Source organism: Oryza sativa, chromosome 2 (assembly GCF_034140825.1).
Source record: "Oryza sativa Japonica Group chromosome 2, ASM3414082v1".
Taxonomy (NCBI): Eukaryota; Viridiplantae; Streptophyta; class Magnoliopsida; order Poales; family Poaceae; genus Oryza; species Oryza sativa.
The window spans coordinates 2,772,919-2,797,430 of record NC_089036.1 but is presented as its reverse complement, the minus strand read 5'-3'; the positions used below and the strand labels follow the sequence as shown (position 1 = coordinate 2,797,430).

Genomic DNA, 24,512 nt, shown 5'->3' with positions numbered 1-24,512 from the left:
TCACTTTAATTGGGTCATCAACTAACCATCATGTCATCTCTATAATAAAACTTGTGAATGGTAGTAACAAATACTGCTTAAAATTTGGCTGATTCGGTAGTACAAGTGAAGTACACAACTTGCAAAAATTCCAAGAAATTCCAGCTGACCTGCCCTCATACAGACAGGTCAAAGTTGAAGAGCCAGGAACCTAACCTAAACCTCATAGGACAAAGACCAAACAAATTGAGCATCTGCCACACACACTCCCAAAATTCAGGATTGCAATGAGATGTCTCCTCTTCACGGCTCATGAATACAGGGCAAAAAGGAGTGAAATCGACAGGATGTACCTTTCAAGATTTCAAGGCTTGTACTTGCACAGTTGCATAGCTGTTCTTGCCAGGCTCAGGATCTTCCTCTCTCTCATTTTCTTTCTGAGAAAGCACCGTTATGTTACATCCAGTTCAGGATCACTCAGAGCATCTTTTCATGGATGTGTTTGCAACATTGCAGTCGACAAGATATGTATATTCTTTTTTCATACAGGTGCCTCTTGGGTATCAGATATTCATTGCTGACATTAATGATGTGATTACACACAAGCAGATGTACTGTTCAGTTGCCAACGAACAAATGCATAAATGATTATCACAACCATTACAATGGGCCAGAAAATCTCTGTTTACAAGGTATATGCACTTTGTTCATTACTATTCACACCATCATCATATACTTGTGCAGATACAACATACTAAGAACACAACACAGCAACAACTCAAGAAGCATATCTGCGTGAAAATAAAAAGGAAATGGGCATCATGCTTACCCATCTGCTAACTTGTCTTACTGACAAACAGATATCGAGATTTAATCCAGCCTGGTAAGCAGCCACTGAGAGTGATGAACGACAACTGAGCCAACCCTTTCGTTTCTTCAAGAGAGACAAGTGCCAACGGAAATCCAGTGGTTTAGATCTCCAGTTTGCTGTTACAAGAACCTTTAATCAATAAGTCTCAAGATTCTTTGCTACTAGCAGAGCCTGGGCAAGGTAACCTCACTTAATTTCCTGAAAATTAACGGGTGCTACTGTTAATGCACAACTTCTTTGGATGCAAAAGCGAAATTTATGATGCTTATACCAGCCCAAGTATTTCAATAGCCAAAAAGTGACCAACAAATCACGGAAAAATAACCACCCTCAGGATAGCTCTGAAGTATGAAGTCTGGTAGTGGCACAAGCAGCATATGTAGTCGAGGAATATATGTACATAAGCAGCCGCTTTCGCTTTACGGTCCAATTGCCTGCACGTATGAGGTCCCAGCCCTCTAGTTCAAATATAGATCCGCTGGTGAAAGATCAAATAGTTTTTCATATTACCTTAAAAGTTTTGTAAACTTACCCTGCTAACAGTATCAGCCAACCTGCAATATGCAGACAAGAGTCACAAAAGTTGAGGAAAACTGGCACGCATTTTACTACTACTAGCAATCAAGAGGGATATATATGTCTCATCTCACCATGCATGCTACATCTCGGCCTGTATGCCTGCTGATCTAGGTGGGAGCTTCTTTTACAGGAATATGGGCTCTAGAATATGAGCAATCTTGTGCCTGTCCTCTCCTTGGCACTTCTCTGACAATACAGGGCAGTTGGTGATCCGTAACTTCTTCAGCTTAGTGAGGCGTCGTATGCTTTCCGGCAGTGAAGACAGCATTGGGCAAGTGTCGATCGAAATCTCTTCCAGACAAGTGAAATAATCTCCTAGCCATTCCGGCAGCGTCTCCAACTCACCACATCCCAATATACTGAGTCTCCAGAGGGACGTGAAGCACTGAATAGCCTCTGGCAGGGCTCTAAGGCCAGCTATAGACATGAGAGTAAGAGACTCGATTGAAGAAAGGTGCTGAGCCCTACGCCACATTTCGCGAGAATTGGGTGCACGCTCGATGGAAAGATGAAGTGGATAAGTAGCAGATGTAAGGTTCCCAAACCCATGTTCTGGCAACACGTGATTGCTATTCTCTATGAACCATGTCAAGCTCCTTGGTGGATAAGGCAGGAATTTCAACTTTGGACAATCGGAAGCCCACAACATCTGTAAATCAGGGATTAATGATAATTCGTTATCTTGTTTAGATGATCTAGTTGTCCACCACTCTTCCAAATTGTCCATTGAAGCCAAGATAATCATTCTTAGCTTCTGGCAGCTTCCGTAGTCTCCATAAAATTCTGGACCAACACTCTTGATTTTAGGCATTTTGGTCATTAACAATGCTCTCAGGTGTGGTAGGCACCCAAGTGGAGGGAGGCGGTTGCATTCCATCAGACCGTGCAGAAAGATGGTGGTAAGATGAGGTAGGTAGGAACGAATATCCAACATCCACTTAGGTAACTCGATGCCACAATAACCTTTGATAGCAAGGTGATGGACACTTCTAGGAGGCACGAGCATCCCAAGCACCGTTTTGTGATGAGCCGTTTCATTTGTATACTGCTTCGGTTGCCATGAAAAAATCAACTTTGTAAGCTTCAAGCTGTTGAGAAGTATAGCATGCTCTATCCCTTCCAAATGCTTAAAATCCTCAAGACCTTGTATCTCTAATTCATGGCAGTGTGTCTTTTTTAGTTCCGTAATCCGACTGCATAGGTCAGTGCTTCCTCCATCCAGCTTACAACAGCCTTCCAATTTCAGATTCTCCCTCAGTTTTTCTACTTTAGAAGATACTAAATATGTGAATGTTCCATCAACAGTTTTAAGTGTGGACATGTTAAAAATGCTATTCGGCAGGTCTCTAAGGAGAAAGGAGCCTTGAATGTCTAAACTTTGAAGCTGTAAATCACCAATACATGAGGGCAGATTTTCTAGCCTTAGACAATATGACAAATTTAGATGCCTTAACATCGTGAGCTTGCATAGAGACTCGGGCAACGCTTGAACCTTGGAACAACTTGTCATGTTCAAATACTCAAGCTTAGAGAGTTGATCAATGCAGTCTGGGAGCTTTCCAAGGTTATAGCAATCCGACAGATCAAGATGTGCCAGATCATGAAGTTGACAACAAGATTCTGGCAGTGAGTTGAGTTTGTAGCAATCTGATAGGCTCAGAAACTGAAGTCTATTCAGATTGCCGAAGGACATTGGAAGCGCCTCCAATTCATGGCAACTTGCTAAGTTTAGGAAGAGAAGACTACTAAGGTCCCCAAAAGAGGTGGGAAGCTCATTAAGGTTGGCACACCCTGATAGGTCAAAGTATTGCAGCTTTTGGAGGCAACCAATGTTTGTGGGCAATGTCTTTAGGTAAGTATTTGAAAGTATCAAGGCTTGCAAGTTCAATAGATGGTTGAAGGATTTAGAAAAGCTTGAGATACGAAGGCTAGAAGCATCAAGATATCTTAATAGCTTTAGTTTATAAACAGAACTTGGTAGCTCTGACACTTGGCGTCCACCCAAATCCAAAACTCTCAAACATAATGTATGTGAAAATGCTTGCTTAGGAAGATGCATTTTATCGCATCCCCTAAAATGCAGGGCCCTGACCTTTGTTGCCAAAGACTTATAGGCTGATGATGTCTCGTTTTGATTTAACAATAAATGATAGTGGAAATTCAAATTGTCCCTTTTAGTATTTCTGTTTTCTGCACCATTTGTGTGAGAGAATTCATTACCAGCAACATGTCTTGCAAGCTCATGTACCATATCATGCATATGAAGTTTGAGTGTGGGCTTGAATAACATCCTTGAAGCCAGCACCTTGGCAATAAAAAAGGAGAGCATAATTCAGATCTTCAAGACAAATAATTTCAATTGCATAATTCAATGAGGTAGGCATCATTTTTACATACTGTAGGAGAAGTGAAGATTGTAAGGAAGGACATCCCCAATAATTCATTAACATATTCCATAGCAACCTTCTGAAGTGGTTGCCCATCAGTATCTTGAATAAATCCTAAAGCAATCCATTGCTGGATCAAGCAATCATGATCTATAACGTGGCTCATAGGAAACATAGAGCAGTACATGAAACAAAGTTTAAGTTGTGGAGGCATGTGGTAATAGCTTAGCAGCAAACCCTTCAGAATTCCTTCCTCATCATCCTTGGTATCCAGAATGTTACTATTTTTAATTTCCATCCATTCTTCTCTTGTGCGGTGCTTCTGCATCACATAACCAAGAGCCTTAGCAACTAGAGGTACTCCACTGCATCGTTGTGCAATTTCTTTTCCAATGTCTACAAGGTCAGAGAATTCACAATTTTCCATATTGCGAGGCTTCATGATAAACCAACATTCATCAATTGACATACCCACCAGTTTAATTGGATCAACGGTATGAAAATATGATAAACGAATGGTAGATAATGTATTTACAACCTTTTCACTACGGGTGGTCACTATTATCTTGCTTCCTTTCTTTCCAGATTGCAACATTTCCATCAGCTTCTCCAACTTAGACCACCCTTCCTCCCATAAGTCATCTAGGATTATGAGATATAACTTGTTGCAGAGTATGCGATCCAGCTGAGATTTTAAATATTGTAGATCAGCAATATTAGCTGGAGTGCTGCCCTCTACATGAGATATAATGCCAGACACAATCTTATTTAGCTGAAATTCCATTGAGACATGGACCCATGCTTTCACATCAAACATATGTGTCTCCTTGTCAGTGTAAACAGCTTTGGCCAATGTAGTCTTACCCATACCACCAAGGCCAACAACAGGAATGATAGAGATTTCTTGGCCTCCATCGTTCTGCAACACCTTGATTAATATCTCTTTCTTCTCTCTTGCCCTCCCTACCATCTCAATTTCGTCTGTGTGACCAATAAAGGTTTCTCTCCACTTATCGGTACTGTCTTGTCCAGTTGGGTTAGCCAATTGCATAGAGGGGAATTTCTTCTGGTCCTCAGCAATCTTATCTAACTTCATCCGAATATTTCTCATCTTACTTGACATGGTGATGCGCACAATGAGTGGGTTGATTGATGAGAAGAACAATTTAACCTGTAGCATTTTCTAATTTAGTCAAATAACCACAACTGTATCTCTTATTCAGAAAGAATGGGTGATTATATTTTTTATGAAGTAGACTCATACCTAGGACATAAATACTTTTTCTATTTTTGGAAAATTAACTTATAACAGTGAGAATGCCTGGCCATGTTGTGTATACCAACGGTGACAACCAAAACGTGGTGGTATATGTTCACAAATATGAAATATCAAATGTTTGGTGGTGCCTGTTCACAATGCAGCCATGTAGGAAACTATAGCTGGACCAGCTCATTAATGGTTCACAAATCACAGTCTTAGTATTGACAACAAATGAAGAGTGTGTGCTTCTTACAATAATACAATTAAATACATTCTCCTATGTATAAGTTTTAACAGCTAAGAGTATATATGCTTTTCCCAATCAGATAATTAATTAACCTCAAGCATGTGAAGGGAACGCACCGTGCATGGGTTATTTTCCCATATCATCGCATTAGTCAACAACTCATCCAACGTGTCTTCCATGTCGTAGGCAACAGACTTGTACTTGTTGAGCCAATGTCGTAGCACCAATGCGTCGTCGTCAGTCTCTCTAGAGTGCTTGTCTGCATAGCTAAGTGCAACCTTGAGGTCAGTCATCTTGCTCTTCATATCTTGGACATCCTCTTGGAAGTTCCACAGCAGCTGGATCCTCTCCCAGGCGTTATCACCCAGCATGCCGGCAACACGCTGCACGACAGCGCCTGCGATCATCTCCGCTCCCCCACTCATGCCTTAATTGCTCTCTTTCGTGGGCACAGGGATTTTCTTTGTGATGTACTGGTGTGGTGTTGTTGTTGTTGTGTTGTCCAGAAAGAGATCGAATTTGCAGATAGACTTATAGCCGACATGTTGTGCGTGCATTTGTATACATATATCCTGAAGCTTTTGCACAGATACCTGGAGTGGACTAGAAGCTATTCCGAGACATCGTTGCAGGTATATGGTTGCCCGAAGGACAGGACAACGTCTTCTTAGATGAACTAAATTAAGAGAGGAACTCGGATTACTAACTGGAATATAAAATCCATGGATAAAAAAGTGAAGCCAAAGTAAAATCACGCACGGTTGCAGCTAGCCTGAACACCTGATTGGATGTCATTGAGCAAACAAACAAAAAAACGCATGTCAAAGAAAGATCCGTAGAATACCTTCCACGCCAAACTAGATGGTGAACGAATCGTTTCCCGCTACTGCATGAACAGAACAGGTCGGTCAATCCATCGAATACCTTGTGGGCATACGGCCGCCCTCGGAAGGGCGCGCGCGCGCGCTGCCAAGGCGGCGGAACGGGGCGGGCCACGCCGGACACCGGCCGCGTCGGGCGCCCACCGGCGGCATCCTTGGGTTCGCTTCCGCGTCGACGGGGTCGGACCTCGCCGGGGCTCCGGCGCTGCCGCGGCGGGGTGGAAGAAGCCAGCTGCCCAGCTAGTAGCCTAGTAGCAGCGTGGAGCGGCTGAGACGGCGGCTCGCAGCCGAGAGGAGGCGGAGGAGGCCGAGAGGAGGCGGAGGGAGGCCACGCTGGCGCCTCCTTCTCTTCCTCCTCGTGCAGCACCCTCGCGGTCGCCGGCTCGTCGACGTCGACCGGTGCTTGAGCCCGTCGACCGGCGCGCCGGCCATCCTCCGCGACCGCGAGCCTGACGGCTCGGGCTCCGCCGCGCTTCCTCCACGCGCCAGCAGCCACCGCGCCATGGGCGGCGGCGCGGCCGTACAGCCTCGCCAGCCCGAAGTCGCCAAGCCGCGCGTCCATCTCGCCGTCGAGGAGCACGTTGTCACGTTGCTTGCCTTGACGTCGCGGTGTACGACCACCTGCTCCCAGCCCTTGTGGAGGCAGAGCAGGCCGGCGGCGACGCCTCTGATGGCGCGAACGTGCTGCGCCTAGCCCAGCAGCGGCGCACCCTGGCCGTGCAACCACTGGTCCAGGCCGCCGTTCGGCATGTAGTCGTAGACAAGCAGGAGCTCGCCTCTCCGGCGGCAGTAGCCGAGCAGCGGCACGACGTTGCGGTGGCGGAAGCGGCCGACGCTGACGACCTCGGTGACGAACTGCCTCATCCCCTGCTCCGCGTCGTGCGACAGCGACACGACCTTCATGGCGACCTCCGTCCTGGACGCCGGGAGGACGCCCCTGGGCGGCGGCCATCGTCGACCTCGGCGCCCCTAGGGCCCTGCACGCTGGCGCACGAGGGGCTCGCCGCTGTCCTCGCGACGTCCAAGGCCGCCTCCAAGTCAGAGGCCGCCTCCGGTGGTTCCTCGGCCATCCCGCCTCCGGCAACGGCGCCACGCTTTCCGCCGCCGAGGGCTATGACGGCGAGGACAGCGTTAGCACTCTCCCCGACGACCTCCGCGTCGCCCGCCTCCCCGTCAAGGACGCGACTCGCACCGCCGCGCTCGCCTCCCGCTGGCGGCGCGTCTGGAGCTCCACGCCGCTCGTCCTCCGCGGCGAGCCCTTCGTGCGCCGGCGTGGAGGGCCCTAGGGGCGGCGAGGTCGACGATGGCCGCCGCCCACGGCGAGGTCCCCTTGGAGGCGGTGGTGGCCGGTGCGTGGAGGAAGCGCGGCGGCGGCGGCGCTGGTCGCCGATCTCCTCCTCTCCGCCGGCGAGGCTGTGGGCGTCGCAGCCGTCGGCCGCGCCCTCGCCTGTCATCCGGACCCCTTCCGCGTCGTGGTCCTCGGCCATCTGCTTGCCGAGTCCTCAGCCATCTGCTCGCCTGGAAGCCTCGCCGCTCGCGCTCATCAGGCAGATAGAGAGGAGGAACTGAGAAAGAGGAGGGGGAGAGGCCGGCTTACGTGGCATCCTGACAAGTGGGGCCCACGTGGGTTCCACGCTGACTCAGCCGCCACGTAGACCAAAACCGGGTCAAAACTACCGAAGGATCTCGGGTGACTGGTTTTGTATAGTTAAGGGACTCTATATATCTGGTTTTGTGGTTCGAGGACGTTTTTTATCCGGATGACAAGTTGAGGGACCTTCGGTGTACTTTGCCGGAATAAGTTCACCGGAGGTCCCTCAACTTAACAGCGAGATTTTTTTGAGGTCCCTCAACCATAATATCAGAAATGTTCGTCCCTAAACTTATTCAAACCGTTCACCAGAGGTCCATTGGCAATATATGTGGGTGGTTTCGCTGACATGGCATCCTAGTCAGAAAAAAAAATTAATATAGTACGTGGGGCTCACATGTCAGTGGCACATCTTTTTTTTTCTTTTCTTTTCTTCTCCTCCTCCTCTTTTCTCTCTTCTCTTTCTTTTCTTCTTCGAGTGAGGCCGGCGGGCGGAAAGGCGATGGGCGGGCGGCGGGCGAGCGAGCAGCGGCGGGTGGCGGCAGGCGAGCGCGGGCGGAGGGTCCGCGCGGCGGGCGGCGGCAGGCGAGGGCGGCCGCGCGGACGGAGCAAAGATGGGCGGGCGACGGGCGAGCGCGGCGGCGGGTCCGCGCGGCAGACAAGCAGCGACAGGCGGCGGCAGGCGAGGGCGGCCGCGCGGACGGAGCAACGATGGGCGGGCGGCGGGCGAGCGCGGCGGCGGGTCCGCGCGGCAGACAAGCAGCGACGGGCGGCGGCAGGCGAGGGCGTCCGCGCGGACGGAGCAACGATGGGCGGGCGGCGGGCCAGCGCGGCGGCGAGTCCGCGCGGCAGACAAGCGGCGGCGGGCGGCGGCAGGCGAGGGCGGCCGCGCTGACGGAGCAACGATGGGCGGGCGGCGGGCCAGCGCGGCGGCGGGTATCGACGAGCGCGTCCCTAGCCGCCGTGATCTCGTTGCGGAACACGGAATAGGTCGCGGTGGCGTCCTCCACCTCCTCCACCGCAGCCGAGGCAGCCGCGCGTCGTACACGATGGCCATGCCGCCCTCTTCGGCCTCCATGGCGTCTGCAGCTGGAGACGCGGTGGCGGCGACTGCTTCGGTCGGCGGCGCGCCGTCGTGCTCATCCGCCGTCGCCCCTAAGCTCTCCAGGGGCTCCGGTGGGGGCGGCTCTCGCCGCCGACGACGACGCGGCTGGCGGAGTAGGCCGGCGGAGCTCGCCCACCGCCGCCACGCTCCTTCTTCGGCCACCTCCGCCGTTGCGGCCCCCTCCTCCGCCTGTCGTGCTCGTCCGCTCGCCCGCCGCCGCGCTCGGCCGCTACACATTCCTCCTCCCCATGCCACTCTTCCTCCTCCTCCACTTCCTTCCTCCGTGCTCGCCCGCCGGTCGCGCTCGCCTGCCGCCTCCCGCCACCGCTCGGCTGTCGCGCGGACCCGCCGCCCGCGCATCGCCACTCCACCGGCCTCACTCACACTGAAGAAGAAGAAGAGAAAGAGAAGAGAGAAAAGAGAAGAGAAGAAGAAAAGAAAAGAAAAAAAAAGTGCAACTGACATGTGGGCCTCACGATTTTTTTTTCTGACTAGGATACCACGTCAGCGAAACCACCCACCTATACTGCTAAGGGACCTCCGGTGAACGGTTTGAATGAATTTAGGGGCGAACATTTTTGGTATTGTGGTTGAGGGACTAAAAAAAATCTCGCTGTTAAGTTAAGGGACCTCCGGTGAACTTATTCCTAACGGAAATGCTATACAGCAGCACTCTGACACATATTTTTTATGTTAGGAAAAATCACACTAGTTTTCGGGAATTTCGATGCTTGTTTTTGGCCGAAATCATTTGAACCTTTGAATAATTTTGACCAACTTCACAAAGAATTGAAAAAAATAAAAAATTCGGACAAGTTATGTGCTTACCGGTGGAGGTTCCAAAATCCGTGCATACAAGTATCTTCTCTTTTTCATACAGGAGCCCTTTTGGTATCAAATATTCGTCGCCGACAATAATAATATCATTACAGACAAGCAAATGTAGCATTCAGTTGCCAACCAACAAACAAATCCATGAATTGATTGTCACACCCATTACAATGGCAAAAGATCTCAGCATACAAAGTAAATGCACATAGTCCATTGCTATTCACAATTTCACACCATCATTCTTTACTTGTGCAGATACAGCACAATATGGGCGAAGCATATTTGTTTGAAAAGAAAGACTTCAAGCATTTAGACCCATCTGCTTCCTTGTCCTACCAATAAACAGATCTCGAGATTTAATCTTGCCTGGTAAGCAGCCACCGAGTGTGAGGAACGGCAACTGAGCCAACCCTTCGTTCCTTCCAAGAGAGATAAGTGCCAATGCAAATCCAGGGCTGTAAGTCTCCAGTTTGCTGTTAGGAGAACCTTTAATCAATAATCTCAAGTTCTTTGCTACTAGCAGAGCATGCTTATGGGCAAGGTAACCTTGCTTAATTTCCTGAAAAATTAACGGGTGTTACTGTTAATGTACAGTTCTTTTGGACATGCAAAAGTCAAACTTCAGATTCGTATTTCAAAGTGTTTCAATACCCAGAAAGTGATATACGAATCACAGAAAGTTCCATTAGGGGATACTATGGGAGGAAATGTTTTCTTAAGTAAAAAAAGATATAGGCTTTTAGATATGAATAAAAAGCAGTGTATACTCATCACAACACACCAGATGTGCATTCATGTAATCAATGTATCAGTCTACAAGGACAAGCAGAATATTTGATTATGTTCAAGTTTGAGCTGTATCTTGATTTAGTCAATGATATGTGCCAAATGGTGGGAAAAGAAAATCAATTCATCCTCCCTCAGTAGTAGCCAAAATAAGAACTCTCAGTTGTACAGAACATTCTCAAACAGAGGGAATAATGGAACATCTGCAAGTAGATCGAATAACAGAATGTGCAAGTTTAAAGTAGACTTACAGGAATATCTGTGATGTCACCAATTGCAAAAATGTTATTATAACCTTTTATTCTTAAATCCTTTTCCACCATTAGTCTTCCCTTGTTGTCCAAGGATTCCTTTAGAATGGTATCATGTAGCCATGATGAACTGAGTGGCTTACCGATACACACAAAGTGGCAATCAGCTGTTACTGTTTCTCCAGCTGATGTTCTGTACAACTTCTCTGTGTTCGATAATGAATCCAAGTCAATCGACTGCTGGAAAAGCACATCTACTTTCTTTGAAGTGAGCCAATCAAGACACTTTTTGGAAGCTTTGTCTCCAATAAATTCTAGTAACCGTGATCCTCTATGGACAAGGGTCACCTTCTTCTCTGGGTAATCTACTGCAATCTCTCCAGCTAGCTCAACACCAGTTGGGCCGCCTCCAATTATCAGAACTGATTCGGAGGATTCAATCTTCCCTTTATCTACAACAAGATTACAAAGCATAAGTAGGAAGATAAGGTCAGAAATCAACTTTTCACTATGTGCTTGAACTCCAGTTACCTCTTTGGAATTCTTTTATCCTCTCGCTTCTGCTCCCAGGAGAAGTTAATGCGTGGCCAGTTGCTATAACTAGATAATCATACGCAAGAGATTGACCATCAGCGGTCAGCACGGCTTGTTCTGTGATATTGACTGCAGAAGAGGTTACAATAGTTGCATTGGTGAGATAATCTCTGTGATAGATTAATGATCTCTCAGCAAAAGAGGGTTCAACCATTGATCTCAATTCAGCCCAAGGGATCTCTAAATAGTCCTTCCTGTCATCAGAAGATATAGCCGATTATGACATGATTGATGATACTTAAGTGTAAGGGTATGAAGCTTGTTTATTGTCTGCATAGATTCGCAGAGGACATAACCATTAAACTTTCAGCAAAACTGATCTGCATTCTATATGAACAAGCCTACTTGTGCATCATTTGAGATGCTATAACTTATTGTACAGAAGGATGAGCAACTTGGGCGAGCACAAAAAAAAATCACAATCAACAAAAAGTAAGTGGAAACTCATCTTATGGCATTAACTCACTGGACCGCAAAGTACATGCCAGCGAAATCGAGGAAACAATTACACCCATCCCGTATGTTGTTGATTGAAGTTAAATGGAAAACAGTCATGTAGAGTTCGTTATGCAATTAGTTTGAGAGTAATTTTACCATCCTTAAAAAGGTACCGGGAGGTACCATATTTTCTAGTGTAAAATTTGTTATCTCCAGGTACTAGGTATCTCGAGGTACCAAAATTTTTAGTGTAAAATCTTAGTAGCTTAAGGTACTTTCTTAAGGACCGTAAAATTTCTCTTAGTTTGAACAGAACATGCAACCCTTTCAGGCTGTTCCCCGCATTTTTCAAAACTTAAATTGATGAAATTCGTATTCATCCTCTACGGCTCTATGAATTATGATGCTTCAGAAACATCCTCGATTACCTGGGGCCAGACAAATGCTAGGAAAACGCAGAAACATGGCTTCCCAACCTAAAATCAGCGCGCATTTTCCTACACCTAAAATCATAGTAGCAGCTAAATGCACTTGTCAGCCCAGTACGGCAGCATCCAATCCAGTGACATGTCTTCCATAAAAAAAAAACAATCGCTAGAACAAGCTAGATCCCAACGATACACTAGGAGCAGGCATTTCCACAAGCACGGGGCGAGCCTGAGGGGAACTTGCGGAGGCGAGGCGAGGCGAGGCTAGGCTTACGGATCGAGGAGGACGACGTCGGCGTGGGGCTGCATGGTCTTGGCAAGGAGCGATCCGGCGATGCCGCCGCCGACCACCACCACCCTCGTCTTCCCCTCCGCCGCCATCTCCGCCCGCCGCCGCTTGGATCTCCTCGCCGCCGCGCTGTCTCCCTCGCTGCCCAGCGACTCGCCTACCACTCTACTGCTTTCTCTTCTCGCGTTCCTCGCCTCCCCTTTTTTATATTTTAATACTCCCTCGGACTTAAAATATAATCATTTTCCTATTTCAACACCGTCTTAGTGTTATGCTACTTTATCCAATAATATCTATAAATATCTATAAAAGTAATATATTTTCAATAAAAGTTTTGCATATTATGATACTCCCTATGGGATTTTAACTTTGGCAAAATTTGCTATATAGCATCGAAAGTTCACGTTTTTGGTTTTATAGCACCGAAAGTTACCGGTTCACTTTAATAGCATACAAAGTTCACCATGTTCCCATTTTTAGCACTTCCGTCAATTTTTCCGTCCGTCTTGATCGTTATAGATCCAGCCACACACATGATGTGACATTTCTACCCCTCATTGACATGCATTATACTTGTGCTTGTGAGGGGTAGAAACGTCATATCGTGTGTGTGGCTGGATCAAGACGGACGGAAAACGATCGAGAATTGACGGAAGTGTTAAAAATGGGAACATGGTGAACTTTGGGTGCTATTAAAGTGAACCGGTAACTTTCGGTGCTATAAAACCAAAAACGTGAACTTTCGATGCTTACACTGTTTAACCACTCATCTTATTCAAAAAATTTGTGCAAATATAAAAAACGAAAAGTTGTACTTTGGGTAATAAAGTAAGTCACAAATAAAATAAATAACAAATACAAAAAAAATTTCAATAAGACGAGTGGTCAAATATGGAAGAAAAAATCAAAATCTCTTATATTATGGGACGGAGGGAGTAGTTTATTTAATAATAAATCTAGTATCATCAATTTTACATGATTACTTCTTTTTATTTTTTACTATTAATAATGTAAGTTAAAATGATTTGCCTTGATACTATTCTGAAAATATTATATTTTGAGATGGGGAGTACTTTTTTTTTTCTTGCTACGAATACGCGTGCCTTTCTGTTATCGCATCGAACCGTCCACTTGGCCACTTGTATTCGCGTGCCTTTCCGTTATCGCATCGAACCGTTCACTTGTGTTTCGACGGCAGTGATTAGTCGATGGCCTTTGCTTCTAGAATCTAGATGGAGATGCTTTACCTCCAAGGAGGGATAGTAAAAGATGATAAAAAGAAAAGAATGGCTACCTGATAATAAATCAATTTCTCTTGATTTGACGATCCATTCTTCCCAATGGTTCTTAAAAAAAAAGCAATAGATGGTATGACTGTTCATGATTGGTTTATTCATTTTTGGAAGAAGATATATATATATATATATATATATATATATATATATATATATATATATATATATATATATATATATATATATATATATATATATATATATATATATATATATATATATATATATATATATATATATATATTTGATTCGATTCATTACTTCAGTTGCAAGGCTGGGTAGCTTTTTATTAATCAGTGCTGGATTGATTTGGTTATTTATTTTTTTAATCTACACTGTGGTTTTGACTTTAGTGTTATTTCGATGTGGCCATCCAGTAATGTCATTTTAGGGCTTAATTTAAGCTAGATGCATAATATGGAAACCCATTGTAGATTGGTATACATGCACACAAATGTTGTTTTATTGGTTCTGCTGGATTTAAGCGGTGGCTGTCAATGGATCTAACTATATATGCCAAGTCAAAATAGCTTCTAACATGTAACCATCACACTGAAAAATTGTCGACCATACAAATATTAGCATGGTTTTCTTTAACACATGTAATTTTGTAGGACTCTAATTAATTGTTTGCTTCTCCGTCTTTCTCTCTATTATTATAGATCTTAAAATTCGCCTATTTGTTACCTTCTCGATAGCCTCCTCCTCTACCATCATCTCTCCCACAAACTCATCATCGTGTAGTTTTAGGCCATCTGAGGGCCTTTGAATGGCTCTCGGCCTCCTTCATTTTTCATAGCATTTGTGTAGTGTGTGCAAATCCATCATCGCATCTTCATATCTGAAGAAATGAAGGTGACCACTCAGCTCAAGGTAACTCGTTATTGTTATTGGTGGCTATTGTCTTTGGAGGCTTGTTTGAAATGCAAGAATATTGAAAACAAAATGTGATAATAATGTATTGGTTTTGGAAAAAGAAAAATAGATAATTGTATTGCGCTTCTGTTAGAGATTCACTCTTTCTTCTAGTTTTGAAAAAAAAAATGAGATTCACATTAGATGCTTGCTAAACAATTAATGTTATTGAAAAAAAAATAGAGAGATGCTATACGTACGATGTTGTTCAAGTGTGTTATGGTGTGAGCAATGCTAATATGTGCACGTCAAGATTTATCACGGTATGAGCCACCTACCATGTAGGGATTTCATTATGTCATTATACACCGGAGCTGAATAAAAGGATTATTGTATGCATCTTTTTTTAAGAAAAAGAATATATATGTAGATGTAGAATCTTGTTGTGAGTTTTCTTTATTAATTGAAGTTTGGATTATGGCCTCTCTTTGTTGGGCTTATAAGCTAAAACGTCTAACCTAAACAAACAAGAAGCCTTTTTATTTGGCCTTTTTAATCCATAAATCACTTTCTCTTTTGTTACTGTGATCGGTTCATCATCTAAAAAAAATCAGGGTAAATACTGAATTTAACGACTATCAATCTTGGTAATCTTGGTGATCAACACAATACGGAGTATATGTTTGCATATGTCACGATTAATAGTGGAACCGTTAAAAGCAAATACGGTATATGTGAATTAAGATGATATGTCTCTTTTGTTTACTTCTTGGTATTTATTTCTTATGAATATTATAGATAATTGGGAAGTCCATGCAAATTGGATTTGTGTCTTTTCTTTCCTTTTTGCTATTTTTTTTCTTATGTATAATTTCATTAGATTCATCTTAAAATTTAACACCGCATGAGATGAGCCAGCTTTAGAAAGATAGATCTAAGTTCATATTTAATCGTAATATATATGTTTTTCTCGTTTGCCCTAACACAATCACAATGTCGTCGCCGAAGCAGCCCATGGCCTCCTCGTCGACGTCGCCGTCGCCGTCGCGGCTGCCGCGGAGCGCGAGCGGCAAGGCGCCCACCTCGCCGCCGTCCAGCTCCAACGCCTCGCGCCGCCACCACCAGCAGCCGCCGCGGGCCTCGGCGTCGACGCCCGCCACCCCGGCGCCGTCGCGCCACCACCTCAGGTCGCTGTCCATCAGCTGCATGACGATCAGGACCGACGACGACTCGCCGCCGCCGGCCGCCACCCACAAGGACAAGGCGGCGACGGCCAAGCCGCTGTCCTACTACTCGTCGATGCTGTCGCCGAGGAAGCTCATGCAGCGCGCGTCCCGCGCGTTCCGCCGCAGCAAGTCGTCTCGCCGGAGGAAGAGCAAGGACGACGTCATCGTCGGCGTCGGCGGCGGCGGCGGCGACATCTCGGCCTCGGTCAACGGCAAGGGCTCCGAGTCGTCGGCGAGCGTGCCTTCCTTGGATGCGATCACTACCACCGACGACGACGTCCATGGCGGCGGCGCAAGGCAAGATCAGCAGGAGGTCGTCCCGGAGAAGATCATACACGAGGCGAACACGCCGGTGGTGATCGCCGTCGCGGCGGTGGAGGAAGAAGAGCCGAACACGATCAAGTCGCCGGAGCCGGAGAAGGAGATCGCGACCACCGCCACCACCATCATCGAAGAGGAGGAGGTGGTCGACGACGACGAGCCCAAGAAAGGCGACGCCGCTGCTACTCCAGTGCCCACCGACTCGCCTGCCGCCGCCTCCTCGACGGAGGAGGACAAGTTCGTCGTGGTGGTGAAGGAGGAGGACAAGTTCTTCGCGGTGGTGAAGGAGGATGACAAGTTCGTGGCGGTGGTGAAGGAGGCGATCAAGAAGCAGCGTGACGACGACGCCGACGGCGACGAGCTGGTGCGGAGGTTCAAGGGGAGCAGGGTGAAGACGGCGATGGAGAAGAGGTCGGAGGAGGAGCAGCCTCGCCGGCGGGAGATGGCGCGGCGGAGCAACGACGTGATCGAGGAGGCGCGGAGCAAGCTCCTGGAGAAGCGGCAGTGCAGCAGGGTGAAGGCGCTCGTCGGCGCCTTCGAGACCGTCATGGACGCCAAGCCCGCCGGCGACGGCGCCGCCGCCAAGCCGCAGCACTACCACCCTCGCCGTTGATTAAGGAGGAGGAGGCCTTAATTGAAGGAGATTAATAACCACTAATGCTTGCTTGCTTCGTAAATTCGCCTTTTGGATTTATTTATTTACTGCTCCGACTTTTCGTCACACACTATACTACTGCATCACGGAGTAAATATATGATTATTCTGTGATGATTTAATTAAGGAGGGAGATGATAGAGGAGGATGATGTACTCATTTTGTTTCAGAAAAATTTCTGCACTGATATCGCATCGCTTCCTCGTATATATATATATATATATATATATATATATATATATATATATATATATATATATATATATATATATATATATATATATATATATATATATATATATATATATATATATATATATATATATATATATATATATATATATATATATATATATATATATATATATATATATATATATATGTTTGTGTCCTTTATATATGTTCCAATTCTCAAATTCTAATGATCAATTATCACGCGAATAATGAGATGGTGAAATATGAGTAATTCAGAAACAGTTACACGAATCAAACACACAAATGCTTGCACATTAGCACATATTGCATTCCGGATGTCGTATAAACATCTTTTACCGAATGCAACGATTATAAACTTAGTAAATTTCGCAAAACAGCACGTTTTAATTTTACAAAACCATGTTGTTATATAATTTGATCTGTTATTATAGCAAAGTAAAAATGCTTGAACTGAGATTGCTACAACTAAGCATATTTATTTTAGAAAATATGATAAACCTAGCCTCTACATCCAATCGGATGTATACAGCTAAGCTACAACTGAGCAAAGCATATGATTACCTCTCCTTCCCAGATATGATTAATTACCTCTCCTTCCCAGTAGAGATTATAAGTCTAGGGTACTAGAGATCATAAGTTTAGGGGTGTTACGTACAACGACACCTTAATCTTCCGTGTTCTTCATTCAGTTATTCGTGTTTCTCATTCAGTTGTTCAACGTGAAAAAAATCCTACACAATTATGTTTTGTCACATCCTATCTCGTAAACCAAACATAATGAACTATTTGTGTTACTCAAATCAGTAACGAAGCTATAAATATTTTAAAGTCCAAATACACTTTACTATAGATAGCAGTATTTACTATAGAGATTTTATTTAATCTTTTAATAGGATGGACTTTTAATAATAGATTATTCGTTGACGAGCCTGGACGTCTAGGGTCACCAGGTCGTAGATCCGCCCCTGGCTCAAACCAAGGCTGTGTTTAGTTCACACTGAAGTTTGGAAGTTTCGTTGAAATTGGTACGATGTGATAGAAAAGTTGTGTGTATAAAAGGTTTGATGTGATGGAAAGTTAGAAGTTTGGAAAAAAAAAACTTTGGAACTAAACAGGGCCCAAATACAAAAAGCCACCTGTGTTCCTCATTTAGTTACTGCACACCGATAAAAGTCGAACACACTTCTGTATATCACTTGGAACCCTTCAATCCATGTTACCTTATCCAGTTCTTATATGTCAATATTAACCTTACATGCTTATGTATGACCCTTTTGCATAGACAAAACAACCACATATTAGACGATCACAACAAAATTCTTACCAATCGTCTTATTTTACAAAATATTTATAGAAAATATATTATATCACCAAAGTGTGTTTCATCCTAAACATAGAAATAGTATTTCATTCATCACATATTAATCTTTTTTAAATGCTTAGTGGTCAAAGGGAAAACAATGAAAAAGCCAATAATGCCAAATAAATGCAAAAGGAGAAAGTAATTATTTTACCTTACAAATGAAAGTCAAAGTCACACATTGAAGACATTATCATTAAACAAAGGAGACAATTACTTACTCCCTCGTCAAAAAAAAATCAATATAATATTGGATGATATATTGTTTTTCGATTTTGCTAGATATTTGTCATCAAATTTCTCCCCCTAATATTTGTCAGATGTAATTACAGTACAATCGTAGTGTAATTACACTGTAACTTGCATGTAATTACACTGTAACTATAATGTAACTTGTATGTAACTTTCAAGAATCTCTCGGTAACATGTTATTTCAGTAAAATAGAGGTCGTGGGAATAAATTCTTTCATATATGTGTGTGATGTGATTTTTTTCTTCCTCCATAGAACAAATCTTGTAATAGATCCAACGATTCAAAATTACGTGAAACTTACATACAAGTTACACTGTAGTTACATGCAAGTTACAGTGTAATTACATACAAGTTACATTGTAATTACACTACGATTGTACTATAATTACATCTGTCAAATTTTTAGTAGAAAATTTGTCGACAAATGTATAGGTGGTCCCTTGTTTTTTTATGGATGGAGTACAACACAAGATGGGTTATTGGGCTGTATATTCAGCCTGGGTTGAGATTGAGGCACATGTAGTTATGGGCCAGGATCCAGCTCTTACGGCCCAATCTCCATCACGATCTCATGTCGGTAAATCGATACGCGTCTCAGCTCTCAATCTCGACAGAAGAAAAAAACGAAAAAGAAAAAGAAAAAAAAAAACCCGATCGGATCAAGTCGATTCTTCCTCCTCGCGAATTCCCCATCTCCGCCTCCCTCTCCAAACCCTAATCCCCCCGCCATGGCCGCCGCCACGGCCTCCTCGCCGGCGACCGCCGCCGCCGCCAACTCCGATGACGAAGACAACTACGAGGAGTACATCCCCGTCGCCAAGCGCCGGGCCATGGAGGCCGACCGCCTCCGCCGCCTCCGCCTCTCCAAGCCCGCGCCCCCATCCTCCTCCGCCGCGGAGGCCGCCTCGGATCTCCCGCCTCCCCCTCCCCCACCGCCGAACCAGCCCTCAGCCGGCGGTGGCGGTGGCGGCCTCGAAGCCTCCGCGAAGCCCAGCCTCCTCGTCAAGGCGACGCAGCTCAAGCGGGCCGCGCCGGAGGTGACCCACACGGAGCAGCTCATCATGCAGGAGAAGGAGATGATCGAGCACCTCTCCGACCGCAAGACGCTCATGTCGGTGCGCGAGCTCGCCAAGGGGATCACCTACTCCGACCCGCTCAAGACGGGGTGGAAGCCGCCGCTCCGCCTCCGCCGCATGCCGCGCGCCAAGGCCGACGAGCTCCGCCGCAAGTGGCACATCCTCGTGGACGGGGACGACGTGCCGCCGCCCGCTCGGGACTTCCGCGACCTCCGCCTGCCCGAGCCCATGCTGCGCAAGCTCCGCGAGAAGGGCATCGTCCAGCCCACTCCCATCCAGGTGCAGGGATTGCCCGTGGTGCTCTCCGGGCGCGACATGATTGGCATTGCCTTCACAGGGTCCGGGAAGACGTTGGTGTTTGTGCTGCCGCTCATCATGGTGGCATTACAGGAGGAGATGATGATGCCAATCGTGCCGGGTGAAGGGCCATTTGGGATGATCATCTGTCCATCGCGAGAGCTGGCCAAGCAAACGTACGATGTCATTGAGCAGTTCCTTGTTCCACTTAAGGAGGCTGGGTACCCGGAGATACGCCCGTTGCTTTGCATTGGGGGTGTCGATATGAGGGCGCAGCTGGATGTGGTCAAGAAGGGAGTACATATTGTGGTGGCTACACCTGGCCGACTCAAGGATTTACTTGCCAAGAAAAAGATGAACCTCGACAATTGCAGGTGAGTTCTGGATGTTTTCAATGAATTTGGTGCTTTCTACCACAAGCAGAATATATATATTATATTTATGTCATAGTTTCATATTCTTCTTACCACATAAATGGTGGAACTAGTACTACGCTTTAGCTAATGTGTATGCCTTCCCTGTACAATGGGTTGTTCTCATAGCTTCAACATAATAGACACAGACACTTTAATAGTTTATAGATGTGTAAAATTTTGTGAGTTAGAAGTGAAAACTTTCATGTATAAAACGCATGACTCGTTCTGTGCCAAGGGTTAGAGTTGCACTGTACACACTAAATAGAGTAATAGTAGAGAGAAACACAAAAACTCAAGACCTTCAGATTTTTTACTCTTCGTTGGGCCTAGAGTTGTTTCACTCTTAATTGTCCGAAGCTCCAAGACTATATTATTATCCTGCACTTTTGAAGTCCTCTTAGTGGACAACCAGCTCTGAATTATGATATTTTAAATCAAAGTGAATTCTTGAGGATATACATGCTACTTTGATACTTAATCAAATCATTGTCCCTGCAGTGCATATTGAAAATTTCTTCTGAACACAACTGTTTCTTTTTCCATCTGTACTGATAAATAATTAAATAAACAACTATCCCTGAATATGTAATATATGTACATGGTGAAGTGTATACATTTCGTCACATCTCACCAAAGTATTGTGTCATGATGTTTGAATTTTGGTTGTAAGACCTCACATGTCAGTCATCATTATTTATTCTTTGATGATATATATAGGTTCTAAATATTAATATTTTTGGCTTCAATAGCTGTATACTCCCTCAATCCCCAAACTGTAGCTATTTCTTGATTACAAAATTTGTCCCAAAGTATTGCCACCATTCAATCCTACTACTTAATTTCTTTCCGTGAAAGCCTCTAGAAATGCTTACATTTTGGGACAGAGGGAATATGAAACATGGGAGACTTGCTATTCCCACCCAGGCATCCATGTGCCATTTTATTTCATAGTTCTACTGCGCCAAAATGCCAATATGCCTTACCTGTTTGATTTAGTTAAGATGCAGGTTCCAACTGTCTATCAGCAATCTAGGTGAGTTAGCATATAATAATATGTCCCAGTACTGCCTGTTATCGTTTCAGATTCTGTTTTGTTCGAAAAACATTGTGTTGGACTAGAGGATATCTTAATGTTAGGAACACGTGCTTTACAGTTTGCTTAACGCCCTTTTATGATTTGTACAGGTACTTGACCTTGGATGAAGCTGATAGGCTTGTCGATCTTGGGTTTGAGGATGATATCCGTGAGGTTTTTGACCATTTCAAGGCACAAAGGCAGACACTTCTATTTTCTGCCACTATGCCGAAGAAGATTCAAAACTTTGCGAAGAGTGCCCTTGTGAAACCTGTTATTGTGAATGTTGGTAGAGCTGGTGCGGCAAATCTGGATGTCATCCAAGAAGTTGAGTATGTCAAGGAGGATGCCAGAATTATATATCTCCTGGAATGCCTCCAGAAGACTCCACCTCCAGTTCTTGTCTTTTGTGAAAACAAAGCTGATGTCGACTATATCCATGAGTATCTTCTTCTGAAGGGTGTAGAGGCTGTTGCAATCCATGGAGGAAAGGATCAAGAGGAAAGAGAGAATGCAATCGAGTTCTTCAAGAATGGAAAGAAGGATGTTTTGGTGGCTACTGATGTTGCCTCGAAAGGTCTTGATTTCCCTGATATCCAGCATGTGATTAACTATGATATGCCTGCTGAAATAGAAAACTATGTTCACCGGATTGGTCGAACTGGTCGATGTGGGAAAACTGGAATAGCAACAACCTTCATAAACAAGAATCAAACGGAGACTACCCTTCTTGACCTTAAGCACTTGCTTAAGGAAGCTAAGCAAAGAATACCGCCAGTGTTGGCTGAGCTCAATGACCCATTGGAAGATGAGGAAACCATGGCCAAGGAGAGCGGTGTTAAGGGATGTGCATACTGTGGTGGTCTTGGCCATCGTGTTACCGACTGTCCAAAGCTGGAGCACCAGAAGTCCATGGCGATCGCGGGCTCTAGAAGAGATTACTATGGCGGTGGAGGCTACAGAGGAGAAATATGATTGTTCTAGGAGAAATTCGTATGTTGCTATTGTTTTATGGCACCTAAGATACAACATTATAAGCACAAGCTGAAGCTCCTCCGTAGCCATCTTGAAGAAAGATCTCCTGATACTACCTCATTGCATGGTTGTTAGTGCTGCTGCTTCGTATGCAATATATTGTTGTTAGATAGCATTAACCACCACACGGAGAGGGGCTTGACATCTCTCAAGGGTGTTGACATGTTATGTTGTAAAATGTAACCTGGAGGCAATATTGAACGAGTAGCATCTCTATCAAAATTTTGAGAGGGGGAGTATTTTAAGCAGTAACCAATGTGTTTCCGTTGTATAATCTTACCATGCCTTCTGAAATCTGAACCGTTATTGCTATGAAATTACAGTTGATGCTGCTACAACAACAGTGAGGCAGTTGGTAGAGGTGAGATACTCTGGTGTTAGTGTGTTACTGTATTGCATGTCCGGTGTCCGGCCTGCATTGCTGTTGGGAGAACTGAATGAAGCACTCTCACTCTTAACTGTCACAGTGTCACTGCTCATCGAACAGCTCCTGCTCCTGCATGCGTCTATGGCAGCACGCAATACTCTCATGCTGATGCTGCTCTGGCATTGCCAGTACAACTACAAATAATACTCGTGTGCTATTTATACTGCTACAGAGACAGTATATAGCAGTCCCTGGCTACAGGTTTCATTCATGTAGCAACACTGTATGTCTCTTGTTTTTATTCGGCCTGAAGCATTCTAAAAATCACTTAATATTTTTATTCGGCCTGAAGCATTCTAAGAATCATCTATATTTGTCTAGACTTATTTCCTGGTGTTGTTATTGTATAGTTATAAGAGTAATAGCCTGACTAGTGTGTTCTTTTTCAGTGCATATATGAATGGATAGAGGGGCATATGCTTTCTGACCTTCTAAACGATGCTATTTTTATAAGAACTTTTTATACATGAGTTTCTTAAAGTATTGATTTAAATCTATTTTCAACTCTATAATAGTTAATTCATTCGCTTATATCCTCGAATAATTATCACATTTTTCATCTATTCAGCTATTCGGTACAGAAGAATATAGTTACAATTTTTTTGAAAATTGAACTGACTCCTATGAAAATACTACTCCAATAGATGAAATTTCTGCATTCAAAAGAGCCATAAACTGCAATAGATGAAGTAGGGTTTCACCACTATATTACTTCATACATGTCCTTTCATGGCTGCATCCATCCTGTACCAGCTTTGCTCTGCTGATTGCATCCTTTTCTTTTCTTCCTTTGTCGTTCCTGAATCATATCACTCACCTCACACTCTCACTGCAGGCAGAGTACTGGAGGATCATCGAACCGTTCTATCAGAACATCAAGATGAACAGTGCCATTACTACAATGTCTCAGGAAGAAAAAAAAGAGAGGAGAAGAACTGAAGCAGTAGCAGCAAGCCAGCCACTAGTACCTGGAGACAATTTACCAGGCTTTGCGTCTCCGGCACACTGATCCGTCAGCCTCTCTATTAATCGCGCCGGGACAATGGCTATGCAACGAACCAACCAAGTTACACACAGGAGCACCTTAAAGAGAGATAGAGAGAGAGAAGCAGCAGCAATTTCACTAACTTCCACAAATCTTCCGGTGACAGTCGACATCAAAGCCAGTTATTAAGAAACCAAACTTTTAGGTATGGGAATGGCAACATCTGATCATGTGGGTCACTAATCTGATAACCTCATATTCAAATGCTGTTTCCTTTTTTTTGGGGGAAATGCATCCTCTTACTCCCTCTGTCCCATTATAAGTACAACCATAAGTTTTCGCGTCCAACTTTGTTCGTTGTCTTATTTAAAAAAATTTTTATAATTAATATTTTTATTGTTATGAGATGATAAAACATGGATAGTACTTTACTCGTGACTTATGTTTTTAATTTTTTTTTAAAAAATTTTCAAATAAGACGGACGGTCAAAATTGGGCGTGAA

General features: G+C 44.6%; 4 protein-coding genes and 1 long non-coding RNA gene across 15 annotated transcripts; 2 read left to right on the top strand and 3 right to left on the bottom strand.

Annotated features, from left to right (window-relative positions):
• Positions 1-601: 601 nt before the first annotated feature.
• On the bottom strand, positions 602-6,661 carry LOC4328311 (putative disease resistance protein RGA1). 11 transcript variants are annotated; one of them, XM_015771520.3, is made up of 7 exons: positions 6,169-6,661; positions 5,441-6,000; positions 3,827-4,987; positions 1,501-3,734; positions 1,361-1,404; positions 1,179-1,284; positions 602-1,048 (listed from the first exon to the last, which is right to left on the bottom strand). In XM_015771520.3, exons 2-4 carry the CDS (start codon positions 5,747-5,749, stop codon positions 1,554-1,556), a joined length of 3,651 nt encoding a protein of 1,216 aa, XP_015627006.1. In that variant the 5' UTR covers positions 5,750-6,000; positions 6,169-6,661; the 3' UTR covers positions 602-1,048; positions 1,179-1,284; positions 1,361-1,404; positions 1,501-1,553. The 11 variants fall into 11 exon arrangements, with proteins under 11 accessions (XP_015627006.1, XP_015627005.1, XP_015627002.1 ...); XM_015771519.3 differs by having other exon boundaries at positions 1,383-1,404; XM_015771516.3 differs by having other exon boundaries at positions 1,122-1,404.
• A 3,126-nt stretch (positions 6,662-9,787) lies between these two features.
• Positions 9,788-12,703, bottom strand: LOC4328310 (uncharacterized). The gene is made up of 4 exons (XM_015767551.2): positions 12,504-12,703; positions 11,301-11,557; positions 10,770-11,221; positions 9,788-10,291 (listed from the first exon to the last, which is right to left on the bottom strand). Exons 1-4 carry the CDS (start codon positions 12,608-12,610, stop codon positions 10,034-10,036), a joined length of 1,074 nt encoding a protein of 357 aa, XP_015623037.1. The 5' UTR covers positions 12,611-12,703; the 3' UTR covers positions 9,788-10,033.
• A 1,819-nt stretch (positions 12,704-14,522) lies between these two features.
• LOC4328309 (nucleolar and coiled-body phosphoprotein 1) lies at positions 14,523-17,063 on the top strand. The gene is made up of 2 exons (NM_001409326.1): positions 14,523-14,686; positions 15,680-17,063. The coding sequence occupies exons 1-2, from the start codon at positions 14,663-14,665 to the stop codon at positions 16,826-16,828; spliced, it is 1,173 nt and encodes a 390-aa protein (NP_001396255.1). The 5' UTR covers positions 14,523-14,662; the 3' UTR covers positions 16,829-17,063.
• Positions 17,064-19,323: 2,260 nt separating this feature from the next.
• On the top strand, positions 19,324-22,847 carry LOC4328308 (DEAD-box ATP-dependent RNA helicase 35A-like). The gene is made up of 2 exons (NM_001409325.1): positions 19,324-20,445; positions 21,673-22,847. The coding sequence occupies exons 1-2, from the start codon at positions 19,427-19,429 to the stop codon at positions 22,535-22,537; spliced, it is 1,884 nt and encodes a 627-aa protein (NP_001396254.1). The 5' UTR covers positions 19,324-19,426; the 3' UTR covers positions 22,538-22,847.
• Positions 22,848-23,557: 710 nt separating this feature from the next.
• LOC112937930 (uncharacterized) lies at positions 23,558-24,120 on the bottom strand. The gene is made up of 2 exons (XR_003240771.2): positions 23,993-24,120; positions 23,558-23,888 (listed from the first exon to the last, which is right to left on the bottom strand). It is a non-coding gene; the product is annotated as an uncharacterized lncRNA (long non-coding RNA).
• Positions 24,121-24,512: the final 392 nt, after the last annotated feature.

Bases quoted from the DNA above. Each gene is read 5' to 3' on its own strand.
- LOC4328311 (XM_066307458.1), bottom strand. From the start codon at position 5,749: ATGAGTGGGGGAGCGGAGATGATCGCAGGCGCTGTCGTGCAGCGTGTT. The intron at 4,988-5,440 runs GTGCGTTCCCTT...AAAATGCTACAG, and splicing joins GGGAAAATAACCCATGCACG to GTTAAATTGTTCTTCTCATC. The intron at 3,735-3,826 runs GTATGTAAAAAT...TTTATTGCCAAG, and splicing joins CAATCTTCACTTCTCCTACA to GTGCTGGCTTCAAGGATGTT.
- LOC4328310 (XM_015767551.2), bottom strand. From the start codon at position 12,610: ATGGCGGCGGAGGGGAAGACGAGGGTGGTGGTGGTCGGCGGCGGCATC. The intron at 11,558-12,503 runs GTAAGCCTAGCC...TTCTGATGACAG, and splicing joins GACGTCGTCCTCCTCGATCC to GAAGGACTATTTAGAGATCC. The intron at 11,222-11,300 runs GTAACTGGAGTT...ATCTTGTTGTAG, and splicing joins GATAAAAGAATTCCAAAGAG to ATAAAGGGAAGATTGAATCC.
- LOC4328309 (NM_001409326.1), top strand. From the start codon at position 14,663: ATGAAGGTGACCACTCAGCTCAAG. The intron at 14,687-15,679 runs GTAACTCGTTAT...TCGCCGAAGCAG, and splicing joins AGGTGACCACTCAGCTCAAG to CCCATGGCCTCCTCGTCGAC.
- LOC4328308 (NM_001409325.1), top strand. From the start codon at position 19,427: ATGGCCGCCGCCACGGCCTCCTCGCCGGCGACCGCCGCCGCCGCCAAC. The intron at 20,446-21,672 runs GTGAGTTCTGGA...TGATTTGTACAG, and splicing joins ATGAACCTCGACAATTGCAG to GTACTTGACCTTGGATGAAG.